We start from the raw sequence: 20,195 nt of genomic DNA, 5'->3' as shown, positions 1-20,195 counted from the left end.
GCGGAACAGTACAGTGTTGCTGTCGGCTGCAGGAATATTATACAACTCAAGTGACCTGTGTGTGATTACATCTTCCTGGAGTCCAAAGGTCTTGGCTGGCCTGTGATACAGCAGTTAGTGTTGACCCAGAGCCAAGTGTTCTCTAAAAGGGAAGCCTACACTTCTACATTTACAGTGCCACTGCATGGATCAATGGACCAGTCGCCTCCCTTCTGCTGAACCATGGAAAAGCATCGAGTACTGGTAAACAGAGGAGTGACCGTGTGTGTGGGGATGTGTGTGTGGGATTGCTAGTGTGCACGTAAGGAGGAAGAGCTCTTCCAGAAAGAGGAGTAATGCTGACCTACTTTGTCACTGTTTGCATTCAGTGATAAAATGTACTACCGAGGTGCAACAGTGAATATAAAGGTATTTCATCTGTCACTATGGAGATGTGTGTTCTGCTCTGGTTGGTAGTTAAACATCTCTGAGAATGTACTGAAGGAAAAAATTTGATTTTGTTCGATCAAACTCACGTCTGCTGTCTGGATCTTTCAAAAACCTGCTACAGAAAGTCCTTCTCTCTAAAAACAGGATTGTATTTGTAAGGGTTGGTTAGAGATCCAAAAAGGGACCCACACTTGTAAAATCAAAATTGAATTCACAGTCTTGAGCAGTATCTTCCAAAATACAGACAAGCTAAAATACCCCATTGGATGGATGGTCCTTTTCTCCTCTTTGGTATAAAAAAAAAAATAGAAAAGCAGGGTTGTATTTTTTTTAGGAAGGTAAAACACAGAAAAGTAATAAGTTGGCAAAACCAGTGTAGGTTCACCTAGGCATTCCAAGGCATTGAACATAAGCTGCAGCATTGACATGACTCACCAGGCAATACCACCCCCTGGTAAAGAAGTGAGAGTTCTGTCACTAACCACGAAAACGGCACCAAACTCGAATTCATTCATTAGTCATTTAATGGCTTTTAAAACGCAGCCACTAGAAACCCACAAAGGGAAAAGCAATCAGTGTCCTACTCAGGCCTCATTCAACTTTGGCACAGGGGTTTCACACATTCGGTCATAATAGATGAAACTTGGATGAACTTTTTTTGTCAGCATGTAATTGCAAAGAGCAATGAGTGCAAAGCATGGTTCCCCCATCAATGCACAGGGCAATCATTCCATTGGCCTGTTACCACTTTTGAAATAAAACTGATTAACTGTGTTGGGAGACAGAGACACAAATGCACACACAGAGATGAAACAGGGGCGCAGTGAATATGACACATGACTTTGGCGTGGGAGACCTAAGTTCCCACTGTGAACATCAACCAATGTGTCCCTGAGGAAGACACTTAACCCCCAGTTGCTCCTGGTGTGTGCGACCTCTGACATATATAGGATTAGTAAGTAAGTAAGTAAGTTGGTTTGGATAAAAGCGTCAGCAAAATGACATGTAATGTAATTAATATACACCATAGTGAATGGTATTTGTAAGACAGGAATAACAAATAGTCCTACTTAGGTTAGATTTAGGTGTATGCAGGTTAATAACTAGTTTACTCTCTTTGAATTCATACATTTTTTTACTGGGATCTAAACTGAAGTATTGGAACACTACACACACAACGTGAGTTACGCTATTTTAATCAAATGGCATCCTCATTGCTCCACACGCAGTGGATGAACTCCGCGCACTCAGGCGCACTCTCTGCCAGTAGCCTACAACTTGTATTGAATGGGAACGAGTCCAGTGTTTCCTGAACTTTTTCATTGGGCAACCTAACAGACACACAAGACAGAAGGCGAGCCAATTTGCTTTACAACTTGTGGAGAAACTAGTGAACTACCATGATGAAAGTAATCACTCTTCGAAAAATCATTGACAAGTTCCCCACTCTCAATTACAAGGGGCCCCTGGGGGTCCCCACTGGGTCCGATCTTAGGGTCAGTCACTGTCTCTCTTCTGCCCACTCTGTCCCTCTTTCTTATCCCGTGAACAGCGCCATGTTGAGGCTCCAGCGTGCTGCTCCGCTGGGCGCAAACGTTACAAAACCACACCGGAGCGGGGCTGTGTGTGGGGCTTACCTTAGCGATCGCCTTCTTATACCTCATGGCAGCTTGTTCGATAAGGCTGTGGACTTGTATATTCCCATCGCCGCACGGAACGACCACCCGGGTCCTCCCGAAACACACAGTCACTTTCATTTCACCTCCGCTGCGTTAATTCCGATGAGGAAAAACCCGCGTCAAAAAGACAATCACCATCCCCGGCGTGCGAAGGCTAAAAAACTAAATCCCCAGTTGTTGTGACGAGGTCGACGTGAAGTTGTCTTTGTGTCCTGCGTCCTCGGAGGAGTAGAGAGCAGCCCAGCGTTGGATTCAGCGGCGGGGCTGGGAGGCGTCCTCCCTGTGTGCCGTGTTGACTCACTCGCAGAAACTTCCCAACAAAAAGCCTCTCCAGCGAGAGCGCACAACTGGACTGACAGCGCGAGGGCGCCCACATGTCAGAGCAGGCTCTAAGAATGTTTCCAGCACCAGCCAATACAATGCAGCTTATAGCTGAGGGCAAACCCATCGAATGTCGGTTTACATTTCTGTGCCTTCTTATCATATAAAGTTGTGTAACACTTGGTTGTGCAGTCTTGTAGCCTATGGTGTAACTGAAATCTTATAACATAGAGCACTTATGAAAAACTTGTTGTTGATAGTCACTATGCATGCAGTAAAATAGCCTACCGTTAAGGCCCCATGGAAGGAAAATATCACTTTATGAGGTTTTTTAACAATAATATGCGTTCCCCCAGCCTGCCTATGGTTCCCCAGTGGTTAGAATTGGTGATAGGTGTGAACCGAGCCCTGGGGATCCTGCTCTGCCTTTGAGAAAATAAAAGCTCAGATGAGCCATCTGGAATCTTGCACCTTATGAGGTCATAAGGGGCAAGGTTACATCCCCTTTCTCTGCTTTGCCCACCCAGAGAATTTGGCTGTAATTCTTCACCAAGGCTGAATTTGTGTAAAGAGACTTCAGAAACAGTATTAGGGGACCACTAAGGTCTATATAAAAGAGACTTCAGATACAGTATTAGGGGACCACTAAGGTCTATATAAAAGAGACTTCAGATACAGTATTAGGGACCACTAAGGTCTATATAAAAGAGACTTCAGATACAGTATTAGGGGACCACTAAGGTCTATATAAAAGAGACTTCAGATACAATATTAGGGGACCACTAAGGTCTATATAAAAGAGACTTCAGATACAGTATTAGGGGACCACTAAAGCCTACATAAAAGCATCCAAAGAGCACCATTTAATATGACCTTTAGGATAACCAAACTCCTTAGTTTGCTCTTTGAGGGAGTGTTTTTGCCGCTAGGGGGAGTAGTATTTGTGCAAAAGAATTCAGCAGTTGTCAAAGGCTGTTTGAGTTAAAATCAGGTCCAGTTTTTCTTCAGACTGTCTGAAATAGTGTCCTATTAAAGTATAAGTCATCACATTGGTATGTGCCCATGGATTGACCCCAAAGGGATTTGAATATGCAGTCTTAAGTCTAACGTTATCTAATGAGCAAAAACAAACAAAAGTTTATGTATTGAAGTTAAACATATTTGAACAGTGATAGTATAGTTTGAAAAAGGGGTTGTCCATCTTGCACTCTTGTTCATGTTCACTCTCTTGCAGTACATTAGATTGTAAAGAATAAGAGCTGCAGGGAGTGAGTGAAGCGCCACAGAAAGGTTGCGGCTTTTATCAGTAAATTGGGTCATATTGAAGATCCAGCCTTAGGCCCAGCTCTCATTTTGCACTGCAGTTCAATAATTCAGTCATATACGGTACATAACATTAATATATGCTTTGTCATCAGTAGCGCAAGTGCAGTTTTCAGCGGCTCCACCTGAGAACCACTCTTACAACTCATTCTGCTGGGAAGGTCATCTCGTTCAGCCTGTCTCCTTTATTCAATCCTAAATCCAGCATCTGTTCATACATTCCATGTCTCCAATCATCCAGGCATTCAGATACTTATACATCAGGACAGAATCTGTCTTCACTGGATTGTGTGCAGTGACAGTACACTGTGTCCCTTTGAACTTCAAGTTAGGGAAAACAACTGTAATTTGGATTTGAAGTATACTCCTCAAACCATGGCACCTGCCCTTGGTGAGGCTGCATCGACAACTGGGCAGATAGGGCAACAGCCCCAGGGCCCAGACCCTGAGGGGCCCAAGATTGTCTATTACAATTGCTTAAATTTCTGCTGAAAAAACTAACTGTCACACAGCTAAGCAAAGGAAAAGCAGTCACCCAGAGGAGGAATATGGGCTACTGGTTGGTTTCTGGGACTTTGGGCAAAACAGGTCTTGGTAGTGTGTGTGAGGGGACCCCTTGAAGTTGCAGACACTCACTCTGAAATCTAGATTAAAGCCATGGATAATACTGAAAATTAAAACGTGCTTTAAACATCCCTTGACATGGTGCTTTTATAACAGCCTTAATGGTCCCCTAATACTGTATCTGAAGTCTCTTTTATATAGACCTTAGTGGTCCCCTAATACTGTATCTGAAGTATCTTTTATATAGACCTTAGTGGTCCCCTAATACTGTATCTGAAGTCTCTTTTATATAGACCTTAGTGGTCCCCTAATACTGTATCTGAAGTATCTTTTATATAGACCTTAGTGGTCCCCTAATACTGTATCTGAAGTCTCTTTTATAGAGACCTTAGTGGTCTTAGTGGGGGGGGGGGGGGGGCGTGGCAAGGTGGAGGCTGGGGGTGTGGGCTTGACCAACTTCCACTTTGCTCGTTTGAAAGCCATGATGTCTCTCTCTCATGGGTGGGCCAAATTCTCTGGGCAGGCAAAGCAGAGAAAGGGGAAGTACTCTTGCCCCGTATGACCATAAGGAGATTCGAGAGTGGGTTATAGAGGACACCAGTGAGCACATCATACTTTTTCTCTGGAAACAATTCTGTAATTTATACCAAACTGCTACAAGATAAGTCCCAGGCCTGGGTATGTCCACTGCACATCAGGAATGCAGGGAGGAGGAGACAGTTGTGGAAATAACCCGGCTTTGCTGGGGCCCATGACCTGAGAGATCTGGTGTACCCGCTGTGAAGAGTGTAGGCCCTCATGTGTCTCATTTAGGACATGGCAGCACTTCAAAGAATCTGCATAACCGCCAAACTGCTGATTGACGTTAAAATGTGGCTTTTGTGATTTAGAGTACTTTTTTCTCTGTTAACAGGTAAGGAAGTTACAAAAATAAATGCAACATGCCATCGAGGATGTGTGAGCCCATTGCTGGCTCAAGGAGTGACATAAATATTGCTGCAAAAGTGAATTTACTGTTCCTTTACAATACTGTGCGTAGGACAGAAGATAGGTAGTTTTAGAAAACATTCACCACGTATGGCACATCAGTAGTGGAGAGAAACTGAGTACAATTCCTAAAGTACTGTACTTAAGTACAATTTTTAGGTACTTGTACTTTGCTTTCATTTCCTGCTACTTTATACTTGTATCCCTTACATCTCAGAGGCAAATATTGTACTTTTTACTCTACTACACATCCAGATTCATTTATGAACATAAAAATGATGATGTATTATTATAGGTACAGATAAACTTTATTGATCTTCAGGGGGAAATGTACAAACTACCTTGTTGTTAAAGCTCCACCTTTACCAAGGTAACAGAATGCCTAAAATATGTACATCATTTGGGAACAGCAATGATTTGATAAAAACATCATAGTTGCCATGGAAAATAAGCATCCTGTAGATCCTACATCCTATTTTGTGTCGAATTGTCCTCCATCTGCCTTCATCATTCTGAATTATAATACTGTTATGTATGTTGAGCATGACTCATTTTCACTCCTGCCACCTAAAGAGAGGCAAAAAGCGTCTGATGTTACTGTTTTTAGGTTGCGTACCATGGGTAGGGTAAGAATTTGGCTTAAAGAGCTTCACTAATCTTGAAACCTATTTTTGTTTTACTGTGTTGGAGTAAAGTTCACACAATGATTGACACACACACACATACACACACACACACACACACACACACACACACACACACACACACACACACACACACACACACACACACTGAATGAATGAATCATTTTATTATTTTGTCATGCACACAAAAGTTTGCCCTGCCAAACAGGCTTACAAGACACCATTGACAAGGGGCCAGATACCAAAACAAACACAAATAACTGTTCTTGTCTTTTTTGCCATGCTTTAAGACAAAAAGTTGCCAACTTCTAATTATTAAATCTAAACAACCACTCTATTCGCTCATCATCAGTACACTAGAACATTTCAGGATTTTGAACACACATTTCCTGTAACTCATCATAATAAGGACTCATTCTCAACTTCTCCTGATTCTGCACAACCTTCTATGGTCTTGGATGCATTTGTAGCTTTATTGCATAACTTTTTGAAATTAATGAAAGCCATGATGGTCAGATGAGATGGTACAAAGCTAATTAAGACTATCAGTTCCAAACAACTCTCTCTGTATCTCACAGTATGATTACGTTTTGAAGATTGTGGTGTCCGGTGACTTTCCCACGCAGAAACTAAGAGAAGATGGCAATTATCCATCCATGTTATTTTAATCCTCCGTGTCCTCCTTGGCTACCAGCAACTGTGTGGAGGGGGAGGGGTAAATTTACATCTAAATATATATAAATATATATATAAGATTCGTGAAGCATAGTGGTAAATCCAAAAGATTTGGGTTTTTTTTAGATAATATTTAGGCCTGGAGCTGCCAGAAGCCCCCCTCCCCCTTGCTCCGCCGCTTATTAATTCACCACTAACTATAATCCTGTAATATAAAATTTAATATTCTGCATAATGAGTACTTTTGGTATTTTAAGCAAATTTTGATATAATACTTTTGTACTTTTACTTAAGTAAAACTTTGAAAGCAGGATTTGTACTTGTAACAGAGTATTTCTACACTGTTGGGACTTTTACTCTTAAGATCTGAGTACTTGCGCCATATCACTGTATAGTTGAAAAGTAATTCTGCAGAGCAGTAAACATTTATGCATAATACACCCAATAGAATTTTATATTTTGTAAACACGGGGCAACAAAACGTTACAATTCTTTTCTTTTACATGTCCTTTATTGTCGGAAAAACTAAATTCTTCCACTACAGACTAGTCCTGCACAGAGAGAAGAGGGTGAACAAAGCGTTGGTGTGTGTGTGTGTGTGTGTGTGTGTGTGTGTGTGTGTGTGTGTGTGTGCTGTGGCTGTCAGCTGACAGTGAGCTGTTACTTCTACGGCAGACATGCTCCAGCATGGTCCCGAGAGTGAGGAGGTCATTCCTGACACGTCACTCTGTCATCACAGACTTACCCTGCCACCGGAGAATCCAGCACTCACACACACACTGATTAATTCACTCGTAGACAGGTGATATTTACTACATCCTCCCTCTACCTCCATCAGCACCTTCCAATCCCACTTTTCTGTACACCTCCAATGAAATTGTGTTGAACCCTCCATTGATCAAACGTATCAGCTGTTAGCTGAGGGGACTATATTCTTTACAAGTTAACATCAGGTACAGTAAGAGAGGACAGGGATTTACTAATACCGTAATAGAGACACCAAGGCCTGGAAAGCAGTGCTGACTTTAATCCTCATTTCTTGACGGCAGGTTTGATGGTCACATATATTACAGGAACTATGTTTGAAGAGCAAGTAACTTGATTTGTGTTTCGCAATGCTTTACTAGCATTTCTGATGACAGATGAGATGATTGCGTGTTCAAAATCACGTCAGGGTCACACCTAAAACGCTAAATAGGCCATGTTTTCTATTCAAGCCAGCTGAAGTGGAGCCAGCAGTTTCCCACTGCTTATACTAAGCAAAGGAGACAGTAGTAAGATTATGACAGGCTTATGGGACATTTGATGCAACACAAACTCAAAGCCAAACATGCAATACCCACTCGCACTGTTCCCAATGTATTTTTCACGACTATCGAGCATGATTAAATCTGATAACACCAGTGTTTTGTAACTTGTTTTGTACTCACCATTGTTTCATCATCTCTGTCTAATGCTTGCACAATTCCTCACCAAACGGCTCCATGTGAGTCTGCACATGAAGATACAGTAAGTAGTTGATGTTGGATAATTGTCCCAGTTAATGGCAATACACATTGAAGAGATGGAGCCTAAAACACATCCGATGTGTGTCTAAAGTTACTTTAATCACATTTCTGCCATCGTCATAGTCTGCTGCCAGCTAGGGCATGTGCTCCCCCCCCCGTTCCCATAGTGACACAATAAAAATATACTTTTGTATAATATATAAAGACCCCATCTTTAATTAATACAGCAGCACATTAAAAATGGAGTAAGACTTTAAGCTGCCAAGCCTTATGAACATCAGGATCTGTTCATAGCTTTAAATGTGTCATGTTCTAACTGTTAGATCCCCAAAACTCATAATAAACTTATTTTGTTTTGCATCTTTTGATTTTATGCATCTATAACCCATGTGTCCTTCCAACGAGCTTTTCTGCCACACCATACAGTCTTTGTGAAAGCTAAAGGGCCCCATCTGCAGGTTTCTGACAGTATTACACTTTTTCGTGTCTTCTCTCCAGGAATCTTCTTTGTTTGGACTAAGTTTCAAACCTGTAATTGCTGTGTTCATGGGGATTTGGCCCAGTGTAAACTGGGAACACAGAGAATGGTGTTAGCACTCGGATTTCATGGATTTGCCGATGCCACCAGCTGCTGCTTTGCATACACTTTCTGTCTTGCAATGTTGTTTTTTTATGGAGTCCATTAACAAAACATTAATTTATAATAAAACAAATTCTGTTTTGCATATGACATTTTACTTCCTGCCTAAAGATGCTCCCAGGTGACATCTATGTGATGTGATTTTGGGAATGGACGTCGGATTCAATTGAAAAAATTATCCGTTTCAAAATAGTGAGAAGATTAACTTTTGCTTATCAGCAACAAGTCAAAATGATGGCATGAAGCTGTGAGGGATGGTTGATTCCTTCTGTGGCATGATAGGTTTTATAGCTAACATTAGTGGCATTTAACTGACAGGGGATATCAATTTCATCCTTTGACATATTTGACTTCCCAGAAATCCTCTGCAATGATGCCAGTAAACTGACTTTGGCCACGATCATGGTTTTATGGCAAAAAATAAGAACAGAGGAAGCTAAGGATCTAAGGTTGGTAAGTCTAAATTTACCTGGACAGAGCTATTGATTGTGTTTCCTGCCAATACACTGACAATGTGTAATATTGTACAGAAATCTGGCACAGCCTATGCTCACCTCTGTCTCCTCTGATCAGAATCTCTGTCAAGTTTAGTCTGCTCTCCATTGAGTCCATCTCAACCATCTTTGTGCAGAGAAGCAATTGTTAGGATTTAACAAAGTGAAAGGCAGCAGCGTGTTACTTCTCCACATCTACTTTCATTTAGAATGAAGAATCTTACATTTTTAGTCTGGAACTGTGGTGGTCTAAATGCACCCCACAAGCGAGCTAGCACCCTAGCCTTACTTAAAAAGAGAAATGTTAGCATGGCAGTATTACAGGAGACGCATTTGCTACATACTGATATCGGACAACATTACCATGAAGGGGTCCTTTGCACGACCACCCAAGACCGTCTGCCTTCATCACTCAGTTTATAGCACAATTCCAGATATTTGCAGACATCAATGTAAGCTCTGTGAAGTTTTGTTCTAATCCCTCAGCCCGAGTCTGGACACACCGGACACACCTCATCTTTATTTCCAGTTTCTAGATCCTCCCGCCAAGGTTGCCCCTTGAGTACTGCATTATTTGTCATTTTTCTAGAGCCTCTGGCTCAAGCAATTCACCAATCAATTAGGGTTTCGCCAATACATAATCATAGTACATAGCATCATCTCTCCTTATTTGCAGTGTTACTTTGTGTGACCTTGTGGCGCAACAGTAGCACGTCTGACTCCAGATCAGAAGGCTGCGTGTTCAAAATCACATCAGGGTCAATAGTTATCACACCGATTTCATGATATGATGATTGAGTTGATTGTTACCTTCCAATTGTTGTCAGAATCTTAATACAGGTATTTATGAAACAGGACTTTGTGTATTGTTACATTGCTTGCAAAAAACAACAATGGGGATTTCTCTTTCCTAAACAGCACGCATTTTACTTAACTGTCTTATTGTCATCTGCCGTATGGATGAAATGTTGGAATGTGGCACTGTTAGGAACACTTTACAATATGTGCAAGTCCACACACGTTACAGTCTATAGTACTCCACAGAGCTGTTGAGACAGGACTGGCAATGCAAAACTGCGGACTATAGATAACTAAGCTATAAAGTAAGATAAAATAACTCACTGACAGTTTACATTATAAGTTTAAAACATTGGTGAATATGCATAAATTACAATCAGCAGTGTCTGAATTTATCTGGAAAGGCAAGCGGCCGCAATTTAAGATGTCAACTCTACAGAGAAGGAAAGAGGACGGTGGCCCCTCAGTTCCCAACTTCAAACATGATTTCTTGGTCCTTTGTGTTGAGGCCTCTCCTCCCTTGGTTGAACCCAGATGTGTCTGTTTGCTGGCGTACCTTAGAAAGTGCTATGACAGAGCCTTGGTCACTCCATGATGTTCTTTTTGCCAATGTTTCTAACAAACAGTGCCAGCTACGGTTTGGCCCCATTATCTCTCATCTTATCAAAACTTGGAGATTGGCTGAAGCACACTGCCATATAGCTTGTAACTGGCACACGTTTTCCCCGTTATTCAATAATACTGCAACATGGGAAAGCCTCAGTTTTGCTAACATTTTAAATACATACAGTATTCTTTTGATGGTGAAGTGTTAAGTGTCTTATCCCTTCATAGATCGATAACATATTTAAGACCTTTCTGTTTCCAAAGAACAGCTACGACGTAGCTAGCTAGCACTAAACCAACCAGAGTCCTCAAAAGCTACATACTCCAAAATGGCACCAAGGCTGAATTTTGGGAAAGAGACCTCAGATACACTATTAGGGACCACTAACGTCTATATAAAAGAGACTTCAAATACAGTATTAGGGGACCACTAAGGTCTATATAAAAGAGACTTCAGATACAGTATTAGGGGACCACTAAGGTCTATATAAAAGAGACTTCAGATACAGTATTAGGGGACCACTAAGGTCTATATAAAAGGGACTTCAGATACAGTATTAGGGGACCACTAAGGTCTATATAAAAGAGACTTCAGATACAGTATTAGGGGACCACTAAGGTCTATATAAAAGAGACTTCAGATACAGTATTAGGGGACCACTAAGGTCTATATAAAAGAGACTTCAGATACAGTATTAGGGGACCACTAAGGCCTATATAAAAGAGACTTCAGATACAGTATTAGGGGACCACTAAGGTCTATATAAAAGAGACTTCAGATAGAGTATTAGGGGACCACTAAGGTCTATATAAAAGAGACTTCAGATACAGTATTAGGGGACAACTAAGGTCTATATTAAAGAGACTTCAGATACGGTATTACGGGTCCACTAAGAGACTTCCATTCCTTTTTGAATGGGCAAACAAGTCCGACACCATGAATATCTTCAAGACTATTTCAATGTTTGTACTGTTATTCTTATTTGAACTGTTGGCTGAAGATTTCAAAGAAACAGGCAATGGATGCCTGAATTTGTCCATCATGCAGGCTTCAATAGAAATGAATGGGAGACTGAGCGAATGTTTGCAGGACTGAAGAGTGATTTGACCAGATCTTTAAACTTGATGACTTGTATATGTTGAAGTCACATTTTAACACAAGTTTACATGCCTGACATGTTAAGCCTGACATTTGTCTTCTACATCATTAGAATCAACCATTGGGGGTCGGTATTATACTGGCTATTATACTGGGCTTCATTCCAGTTGTCAAGCTTTCTTTACACTCACCCTTGGATAAACATTTTAAGACACCAAATTCTCAACCAGGAGAATATAATTTGGGTGTTGCCTATAAATCTAGAACAAGATCAAATTTAATTTCTAAAGTCTCAGGAGGGACTGCATTGCATGTCACTAAGTCAGTGTATGCATGTGAGGGGAGCGGGACACCTAAACCACAGTGTACCCCCCCCGATTCTGTTAACCCGTGTGTTGTCTTCCCATCAAAATAGATGTTTGTCACTTTTTTTTTACGTTTTCAACACTACGTAACACTAACCTATTAACTTTAGTTTTAAAGTTATTTTTGGAATTTATGGTCAATAAACCTCATTTAAAGGAAATTATACCTAATGTTTGAGTTAAAAAAGCAGAAATTAGGAACTAGCTGGACTAAAATTAAAGGAATGTATGTTGATGGATAATCACAGACTGGAATATGTCAACTTTTACTCAACATAATTTCAAAACCACTTAAATTTTTTTTTTTTTTAAATGTTATAAAATTGAATAAGACACCCCAAAATTAATGAAAGTACAGATTTGTACTTGCCAAAGAGCGTTGTGTGGAATCAATCATGTTATTTTGGGTAATTACAATTAGGTAGTTACAGGATGCAGTATACATAATGTTAAAAAGAACATTGATATGGGAAAACTGGTCAATTTGACCCAAGGACAACATGAGAATTAAGGTAGAGGTTTTGACCCAGAACACAGAGAAACATACACAGACACAAAGTAACAATTCAAAAACCTTAAATTTAATTTCTGTGCTTATAGCAGCCAAGGACAGAAAACACAAGGTAGGCTGACTCCGAGCTGGATTGGGGCCGAGGAGGGCAGGCAGTGCTGGATCCAAACTTTCTTTCTGGAATCCAAGCGGGAACGTAGGAAGACTTGAGCGTGATGAGCCACGGCAACAGGTCCGGAGGCGTAGGTCTGGACAGGGAAAACAGGACGTTAACAAAAGCACCAGGAACATAACACTAAGACTAAAATGGTACAAAGTTCAACTGGAAGCCAAGTTACCACACTGGTAGGTGGAACGATCTGCAGCCGGTGGTGAGTTTTGCTTCGTTGAGCAGGGCTTCCCGGGCGTCGCTTCAAACTTTACTTTAGGTTCTCCTGAACCGAGGGAACAGCCAATTTCCTCTCCTGAACAGGAAACAAGGGGGGGTGTTGGTATCCAAGGGCGACCTCGAAAGGTGGGAAGCTAGTGGAGTTGTTGGCATCCTCTATCCACGGGAGATGTTGGCCCAGGAAGACGGACGCTGAGCAGACACACAACAAAGGGATGCTCCTAGGTCCTGGTTGGCTCTCTCAGTCCGACCCATGGATTGGGAATGGCACCCTAGATAGATAGATAGACAGATAGATAGATAGACAGATAGACAGATAGATAGATAGACAGATAGATAGATAGATAGATAGATAGATAGATAGATAGACAGATAGATAGATAGACAGATAGATAGATAGATAGATAGATAGATAGATAGACAGATAGATAGATAGATAGATAGATAGAAATTTTATTCACCCCGAAATAAATTTTAGGCATATAGTACCAAGACAACCATAAAACAACAAACACATACCTAAGAATAAAAATTAGAATCAAAAAAATCAAAATCAAAAATCACTCACAGGAATGCAATGACTGAGGACAGAATTACAGATGCACCCAAAGCAGTACAACAACTTTCCAGAAACGAGAAGTAAACAATGGGCCTCTATCAGACACAATGTCCACAGGTATTCCATGGGGACGGAATACATGTTGGACTGGTCTGTATGTCAAAAATTTCAAAAATTGAACCTGTTGAAGAACAGGGCCCACCTGGCTTGACGTGAGTTGAGTCTTTTGGTGGATTGGATGAATGCCAAGCTTTTATGGCGGGTCCAGGCGTGTAGTTCTCGGTTTCCAACATTGTAGTTTCTTTCTGCGGGAGACAACTTTCTTGGAAAAAGGGCACAAGGGTTAAGCTTCTGGTCTGTGGGGGAGCGTTGGGAAAGGACGGCTCCCACCCCCCCAGTCAGAAGCATCCACCTCCGCAATAAAACTGCAGAGCAACATCATTTGAAATTGGGAAAAATTAGAAGTTGGAGAAAAGATTTTGAATTTGATATACTAAATCGCAAAATACTGCAATATTTAAAAAATCGCAATAATATGGTATTTGGATGATATCGTATTGGGAGGCGTCTGGTGATTCCCACGCCTAGCAGTTGGTGGTTGTGATCCATTACAGTACAAAGTAGCTGGTCACGTTGCCCTAACAAAGCCCCATTAAAACGCTTTAATGCAACTTCTGTACTTACAGCAGCCGAGGACAGAAAACACAAGGTAGGCTCCGCCCCTATCCGAGCTGGATAGGGGCCGAGGAGGGCAGGCAGTGCTGGATCCAAACTTTCTTTCTGGAATCCAAGCGGGAAGGTAGGAAGGCTTGAGCGTGAAGAGCCACGGCAACAGGTCTGGAGGTCTGGACAAGGAAAACAGGACGTTAACAAACAAAAGCACCAGGAATAAAACAATGAGACTAAGACTATGACTAAGACTATGTGAGGGCAGGGAATATCTTTTTTTTTAGCAGCACATTTAATTTTTGTTTTCTGTATTTTGATTTCTTTTTACATTTTAGCACAGTCATATTTCCCTCTGTTGTTGTACTGGAAATGTTTTTGGACGTATTATTTCTAATTATTCTTGTGGAATTGTTGGTATAATGATGATGATGGTTAAATTGGCTAACCTTTTGCTGTTTAGGAATTGTATATAACCCTAACCCTAACATAACAAAAGTTAAAAGGGGGGAACGTTGAGTTGAGTCTGTAGTTTTTAAGTAGTTAAGCCAAGTTACCACACTGGTAGGTGCATCGATCTGGCGCCGGGGGGGAGCTTCGCCCAGGAATAAATACTTGGAGTCGGTAAGTGGAATAGCCAGCAGCTGTGCAGAGAGGTAGATCGACCGGCCGTACACACATACACACACACAGACACAGTGGGGGGAAAAGGGAGGAGACACACACAGGAAGACAACAGCTGCCCACACAACACATTGGGCTATAACACGTCTGGCACAAAGCCTCAATAAAACTTGATATAATTAAATAAAATAAAACTACTACTACAACTACATTTACTCACCATGCCAAAGACAAAGGAAATAAGTCTTGAGCTCAGAAAGAAGAGAGTGGACGCTGATAAGGGGGAAGGTTATACTGCCATTTCCAAGCATTTGGAAATTGAAGTATAGCCATTCCTGTACGTTGCAAGTACAAGGAGACAAATTCTGCAAGAAACAAACCTGGGCGTGGTCGTAAGCACACGCAAGAACTCTGGAGAGGAAAATAGTCTGAGATGTCAGCAAGAAGCCACGGACATCTGCAATGATGATTGTTGCTGACCTGGCCTCTTCTGGAGTTGATGTTTCAAGGAACACAGACGTGAGGGCTCTTCATCGTGGTGGGCTTCAGGGCCATCGTCCCAGAAGAACCCCTTTACTCAAAGAGCGGCACATCACAACCAGACTGAGGTTTGCCAGTGAACATTTGAAAGGTAAAGATGAGTTTTGGAAGTCTACGCTTGGGTCTGATGAGACTAAACTGGAACTGGTTGGGCACATGGATGTTGCTTATGTTTGGCGAAGAAAGGGAGAGGCCTTCAACCCTAAGAACACGGTTCCCACAGTTAAACATGGTGGGGGGAGCATCATGCTGTGGGGCTGTTTTGCAGCCTCAGGTACAGGGAGCCTTGTTCGGGTGCATGGCATCATGGAAAAGGAAAATTATGTTGAAATTTTGACGGATAATATGCAGAAATCTGTAGTCTATCCTTCATCGTCGCTGGGTCTTCCAACAAGACAATGACCCAAAGCATACATCGAAATTGGTCCAACAGTTCCTGAATGATACCAAAACCAAGGTCCTGGACTGGCCCGCAGAGAGCCCAGACCTCAATCCTATTGAGAATCTGTGGCGGGTCCTCAAAGTTAATGTCCACACTCGGAAACCACGCAATTTGGACCAGCTGGAACAATTTGCAATAGAATGGGCCAAAATCCCTCAGGAGACCTGAGCCAACCTAGTAAAGAACTACTCTAAGAGCTTGTTGTCAGTTATGGCTCAGAAAGGGTACACTATGAATATAGTATTAGCCCCCAGGCCTTTAATATGATATAATAATGGCCTGGGGGCTAATCATTTTGGACGTCTCATTTTTGCCCTTTCTTGTTTTAACTCAATAAAATATCCCAATCAAACTTAGTGGACATTTTGTCTTTGTCATGTTGAAAACAAATACACTATAAACACTTGATGTTAATGGTCATTTCCATGGAGAAATCAAGAGATTTGTATAATTTCATAAGGGGGGCTAATCGTTTTGTAATTGAATTAAAGCATCTAGGGTGTTATCAGGTGGTTGGGAGGATATTTGATGGTGGTTGCAAATGTTTTAATAGAATTTTTTATATTTCTTTACTTCAGTTTTGTCAAATCTCTTTCTATTTGGTGCCATTTGTCTGATTGCTCTCCTTTTCTCTTAAACGCTATATAAATTAAGTCTACGCCTGTCTGGCTTTGGCCTTTCTGGGTTTTCGCATAACTCTGAGATATTCTCCATCTTCGAAACCTTTTCTTCCGTCCTCTTTACCTTCAGTCTTTGCCTCCTCACTTCCCTCTCCACCTTAAATTCTTGTCTGCGTTTGTACACAACCAGCTTAGTCCTTCGGTCAAGCAGTCGTTCTTTTTCTGCCATTTTCTTTGAATTACCGAGGTGACCTGTAAACAACAGAATACGAAAGGTTAAGTGTGGAGTCCAGTTGTACACTCGCACCCCTCCCAAAAAAAAAAAAGTAAAAAGATTTGTTTTGTTGCAAGTTGTTAAAATTGCATGTTGGCCTGGCAACATTAAGTGAGATAAGAGCTATCTTAGCTTAACTGAGTTTTACAATTTTAAACTCATTGTTATAATGACAAGAAGCTGCTAACCTGGCTCTCTCCAAAACTCCAAAACACACAGAGCAACGCCTCTAATGAACACAAAGTACCTTAACATTTCAATGTAATGTAATATCACACAGTAGCTTTCTTACCGTGACGCAGGAGGTTGCGCTCATCCACGACGGTTGACTGGATTTCTCTAGCAATGCGGTCTATCTTGCGGTTGAGCCACCAAATGTAGATCCTTGAAAGCAGACCAAAGGTTTTCCTCTCCTCTTCCTGGTTCTTGTTCTTGATCTTTTCACACCTCTCTCTTTCTCTTTTTACTCTTTCTGTGGCCTCATTTTGTCGTGCATCCCCTAAGTTCCCTCTTGCACTCAGATGGATGGATAAAAAGCTATTAGCCGACTCGTCGTCTTCATCAGATGAAGACAAAGAGCTCTCACTCCTCCATGCCTGAATTCGCATTGGAGCAAAAGGCTCAACTTCATCAGAAGAAGAAGGGCTGCTACCACTTTGTCCATCCTGACTCAAGGTGGTAGAAAGGCTGATCTCTATGAAGGACACAGGACTTTGTTGTTGCTGCCTTCTTGTATTAGAAGGCTCGTCTTCTTCAGAAGAGGAAGAGCTCTCGCCCCTCCATGACTGCTGCCGCCTTGCAGTAGAAGGCTCCTCTTCTTCAGAAGAAGAAGGGCTGCCACCACTTTGTCCATCCTGACTCAAGGTGGTAGAAGGTCTCACCATTCCATGCTGCTGCCGCCTTGGAGTAGAAGGCTTGTCTTTTTCAGAAGAGAAAGACAAAGAGTTGTCACTCCTCCATGCCTGAAGCCGCATTGGAGCAAAAGGCTCGACTTCATCAGAAGAAGAAGGGCTGCCACCACTTTGTCCATCCTGACTCAAGGTGGTAGAAAGGCTGATCTCTATGAAGGACACAGGACTTTGTTGTTGCTGCCTTCTTGTATTAGAAGGCTCGTCTTCTTCAGAAGACGAAGAAGGGCTCTCAGCCCTTTGTTCTTGCTGCCTCCTCGTGGTAGAAGGCTGGTCGTCTTCAGAAGATGAAGACAAAGGGCTCTCACTCCTCCATGCTTGTTTCCGCATTGGAGTAAAAGACTTGACTTCATCAGAAGAGAAAAATCTCACAGCCCTTAGTAGTTTGTGCCTGGTGGTAGAGGCCTTGTTTTCTGCACAAGACAAAGGGCCCTCACCCTTTTGCCGGTGCTTCTTCATGGTGGTAGAAGGGTTGGTGCCAACAAAGAACAAAGAGCTCACATCCTTTCGTTCTTGCTGCCTGGTGGTAGAGGGCGGGTTCTCTGCACAAGACAAAGGGCCCTCACCCCAATGCTTGTGCCCCTTCATGGTTAAAGAAGGGTTGGTGCCTCCACTAGACAAAGGTTTCTCACCCCTTCGTCCGTGCTCCCTCAAGATGGTGGGAGGGTTGAGGTCTTCAGGGGACAAAGGTCTCTCACACCTTTGTTTGGACTTCTTTGAAGAAGAGTACATACCTCCTGAAGGCCGAGGTCTTGCAAAGGATTTTGGTCCAGAATTGGATCTAAGCATTTTCTCGATGAATCGTTTGTATACTGTCGTATTGAAACTGCAAGTACAAACACACAAACACACAAACGAACCCAGCAATTATTTTACTGATAATCAAATTATTGTTTCAAGCAGCACACTTTCCCTTAACTAAACCGTCTAACTGAACTCAAATAAACTGAGAAATATGTATCTGGTCACACATCATTATTGCACTGTGCATGATACCAAAAATGCAAAAGGTCACTTATAATCATAAGACTACAGTATAATGTACTTTAAAATAAATCTGTGAAGTATTAATGTATGATAGACACATACAGTGGTAGTCATAAGTTTCTGAACCCATGCTAAAGTTGACTAAATAGAGGAATAAATTGATCTTGATGTCTTAATTAAAAATAAAAAGGAAAGATCCAACCTTTAAGGACACCAATTTTCTTGGTGAATGTATAATGTATAATTAATACACGGTGTTCCTTAAAATACAGGGGGCATAAGTAAGTACACACTTCTGTTAAATTGCCATAGAGGCAGGTAGATATTTTGGACTTTGGAATTAAAATAACCCCACATCATCACATAGCCTTCACCATACACAGAGATGCATGGGGAACTTTCCATAACATCATCTCTCAATGCAAATCAAACCAGCTATTAGGCTAACTGAAATAAAATAATGCCAATCTCTAGGTATGATGAAAGGTATGTGATGATGGGGGGGGGGGCTATTTTAATTCCAAAGGCCAAGGGAACTTTATCAGGATGCATAGTATCCTGATCCATGAAATAACTGGCCTTTAAAAATAAAAATGTTCCTGCCTCTATGGGAATTTAACATAGGGGGGTGTATACTTATGCCCCCTGTATTTTAAGCAAGAACATTTATTTATTTACAATACATTACTCATTCACTAAGAAACTGTGTGCCCTTTTAGGTTGGATTTTTCCTAATTTTAAGGCATTAAGATCAATTTCCAAAAGAGGATTCTTTATTCCACTTTAGCATAAGGTGACCAGATTTCTTAGATAAAATTCGGGGACATTTTCAGCTCAGAAGCAAATATACTTCCAAAACACGTCATGTTTTTATTTTTGTAAAACTTAAAACGGGGACACTAGACCTAGAGCTGTTTCCCCCCAACAGACAACATTATGGACAGGATTTCTAAGGAGCTCGACCTTTCTGTTAAAGATTAAGATCCTTTTTTAAAACATAAAAGTCCGCGAAATTGCGTTGGCTAAAGCCACCAGACTCCATGTAAATAATCAGTGATTTTAGCATGGTAAAACACGGCTTTCTAGAACATCTCTGAGCAGCGCTCTCTCGATCGGCCCCGTTTGGTCAGTATTTCCTTTCTTTCATTCCACTTTCGGGTCTGTCAGTCACAGTGGAAACCGGGGACATTTCCGGGGACAGATCCAGCCGGGGACAGGTAGCCAAAACCGGGGACGTCTGGTCACCCTACTTTAGCATGGCTTCATAAACGTATGAGCGCCACTGTATACAGTAGTACATTTATCCATTACGTACAATAGCTGCAACTGGTAAACTACAGTGACGGACTGGGATCAAAAAACGGCCCCCACAGCTTTCTTTGTTATCTCTCTTTTTCTCGTTTTCTCGCCCCTCCCTCCCCTTCTTGTTGGTGGTCGGTGATAATTAATAATAACAATGGATTCGGCTTATAAAACATCTTGAAACTATCATAGACTTCTATTGTACAGGGGTACATGGACTGTAAACATTTCCATGGCAACAG

The 20,195-nt window shown here is 41.6% G+C and overlaps 2 protein-coding genes across 2 annotated transcripts in view; both read right to left on the bottom strand.

The window, feature by feature from the left end:
• The window catches only part of LOC116672026 (partitioning defective 3 homolog), a 398,621-nt gene extending 396,435 nt beyond the window's left edge, over positions 1-2,186 (bottom strand). Inside the window, 1 exon segment of the mRNA XM_032503572.1 lies at positions 2,067-2,186. Within this exon segment, the coding sequence (XP_032359463.1) occupies positions 2,067-2,186 (120 nt within the window).
• A 10,814-nt stretch (positions 2,187-13,000) lies between these two features.
• On the bottom strand, positions 13,001-18,499 carry LOC116672033 (suppressor protein SRP40). Its single transcript, XM_032503585.1, has 6 exons — positions 17,918-18,499; positions 17,049-17,848; positions 14,814-16,734; positions 14,275-14,435; positions 13,793-13,895; positions 13,001-13,303 (listed from the first exon to the last, which is right to left on the bottom strand). Exons 1-3 carry the CDS (start codon positions 18,451-18,453, stop codon positions 16,496-16,498), a joined length of 1,575 nt encoding a protein of 524 aa, XP_032359476.1. The 5' UTR covers positions 18,454-18,499; the 3' UTR covers positions 13,001-13,303; positions 13,793-13,895; positions 14,275-14,435; positions 14,814-16,495.
• Positions 18,500-20,195: the final 1,696 nt, after the last annotated feature.

This window comes from Etheostoma spectabile, chromosome 22, assembly GCF_008692095.1.
Source record: "Etheostoma spectabile isolate EspeVRDwgs_2016 chromosome 22, UIUC_Espe_1.0, whole genome shotgun sequence".
Classification (NCBI taxonomy): Eukaryota; Metazoa; Chordata; class Actinopteri; order Perciformes; family Percidae; genus Etheostoma; species Etheostoma spectabile.
Note: the sequence above shows the minus strand (reverse complement) of the source record. Positions and strands in the feature narration are given on the sequence as shown.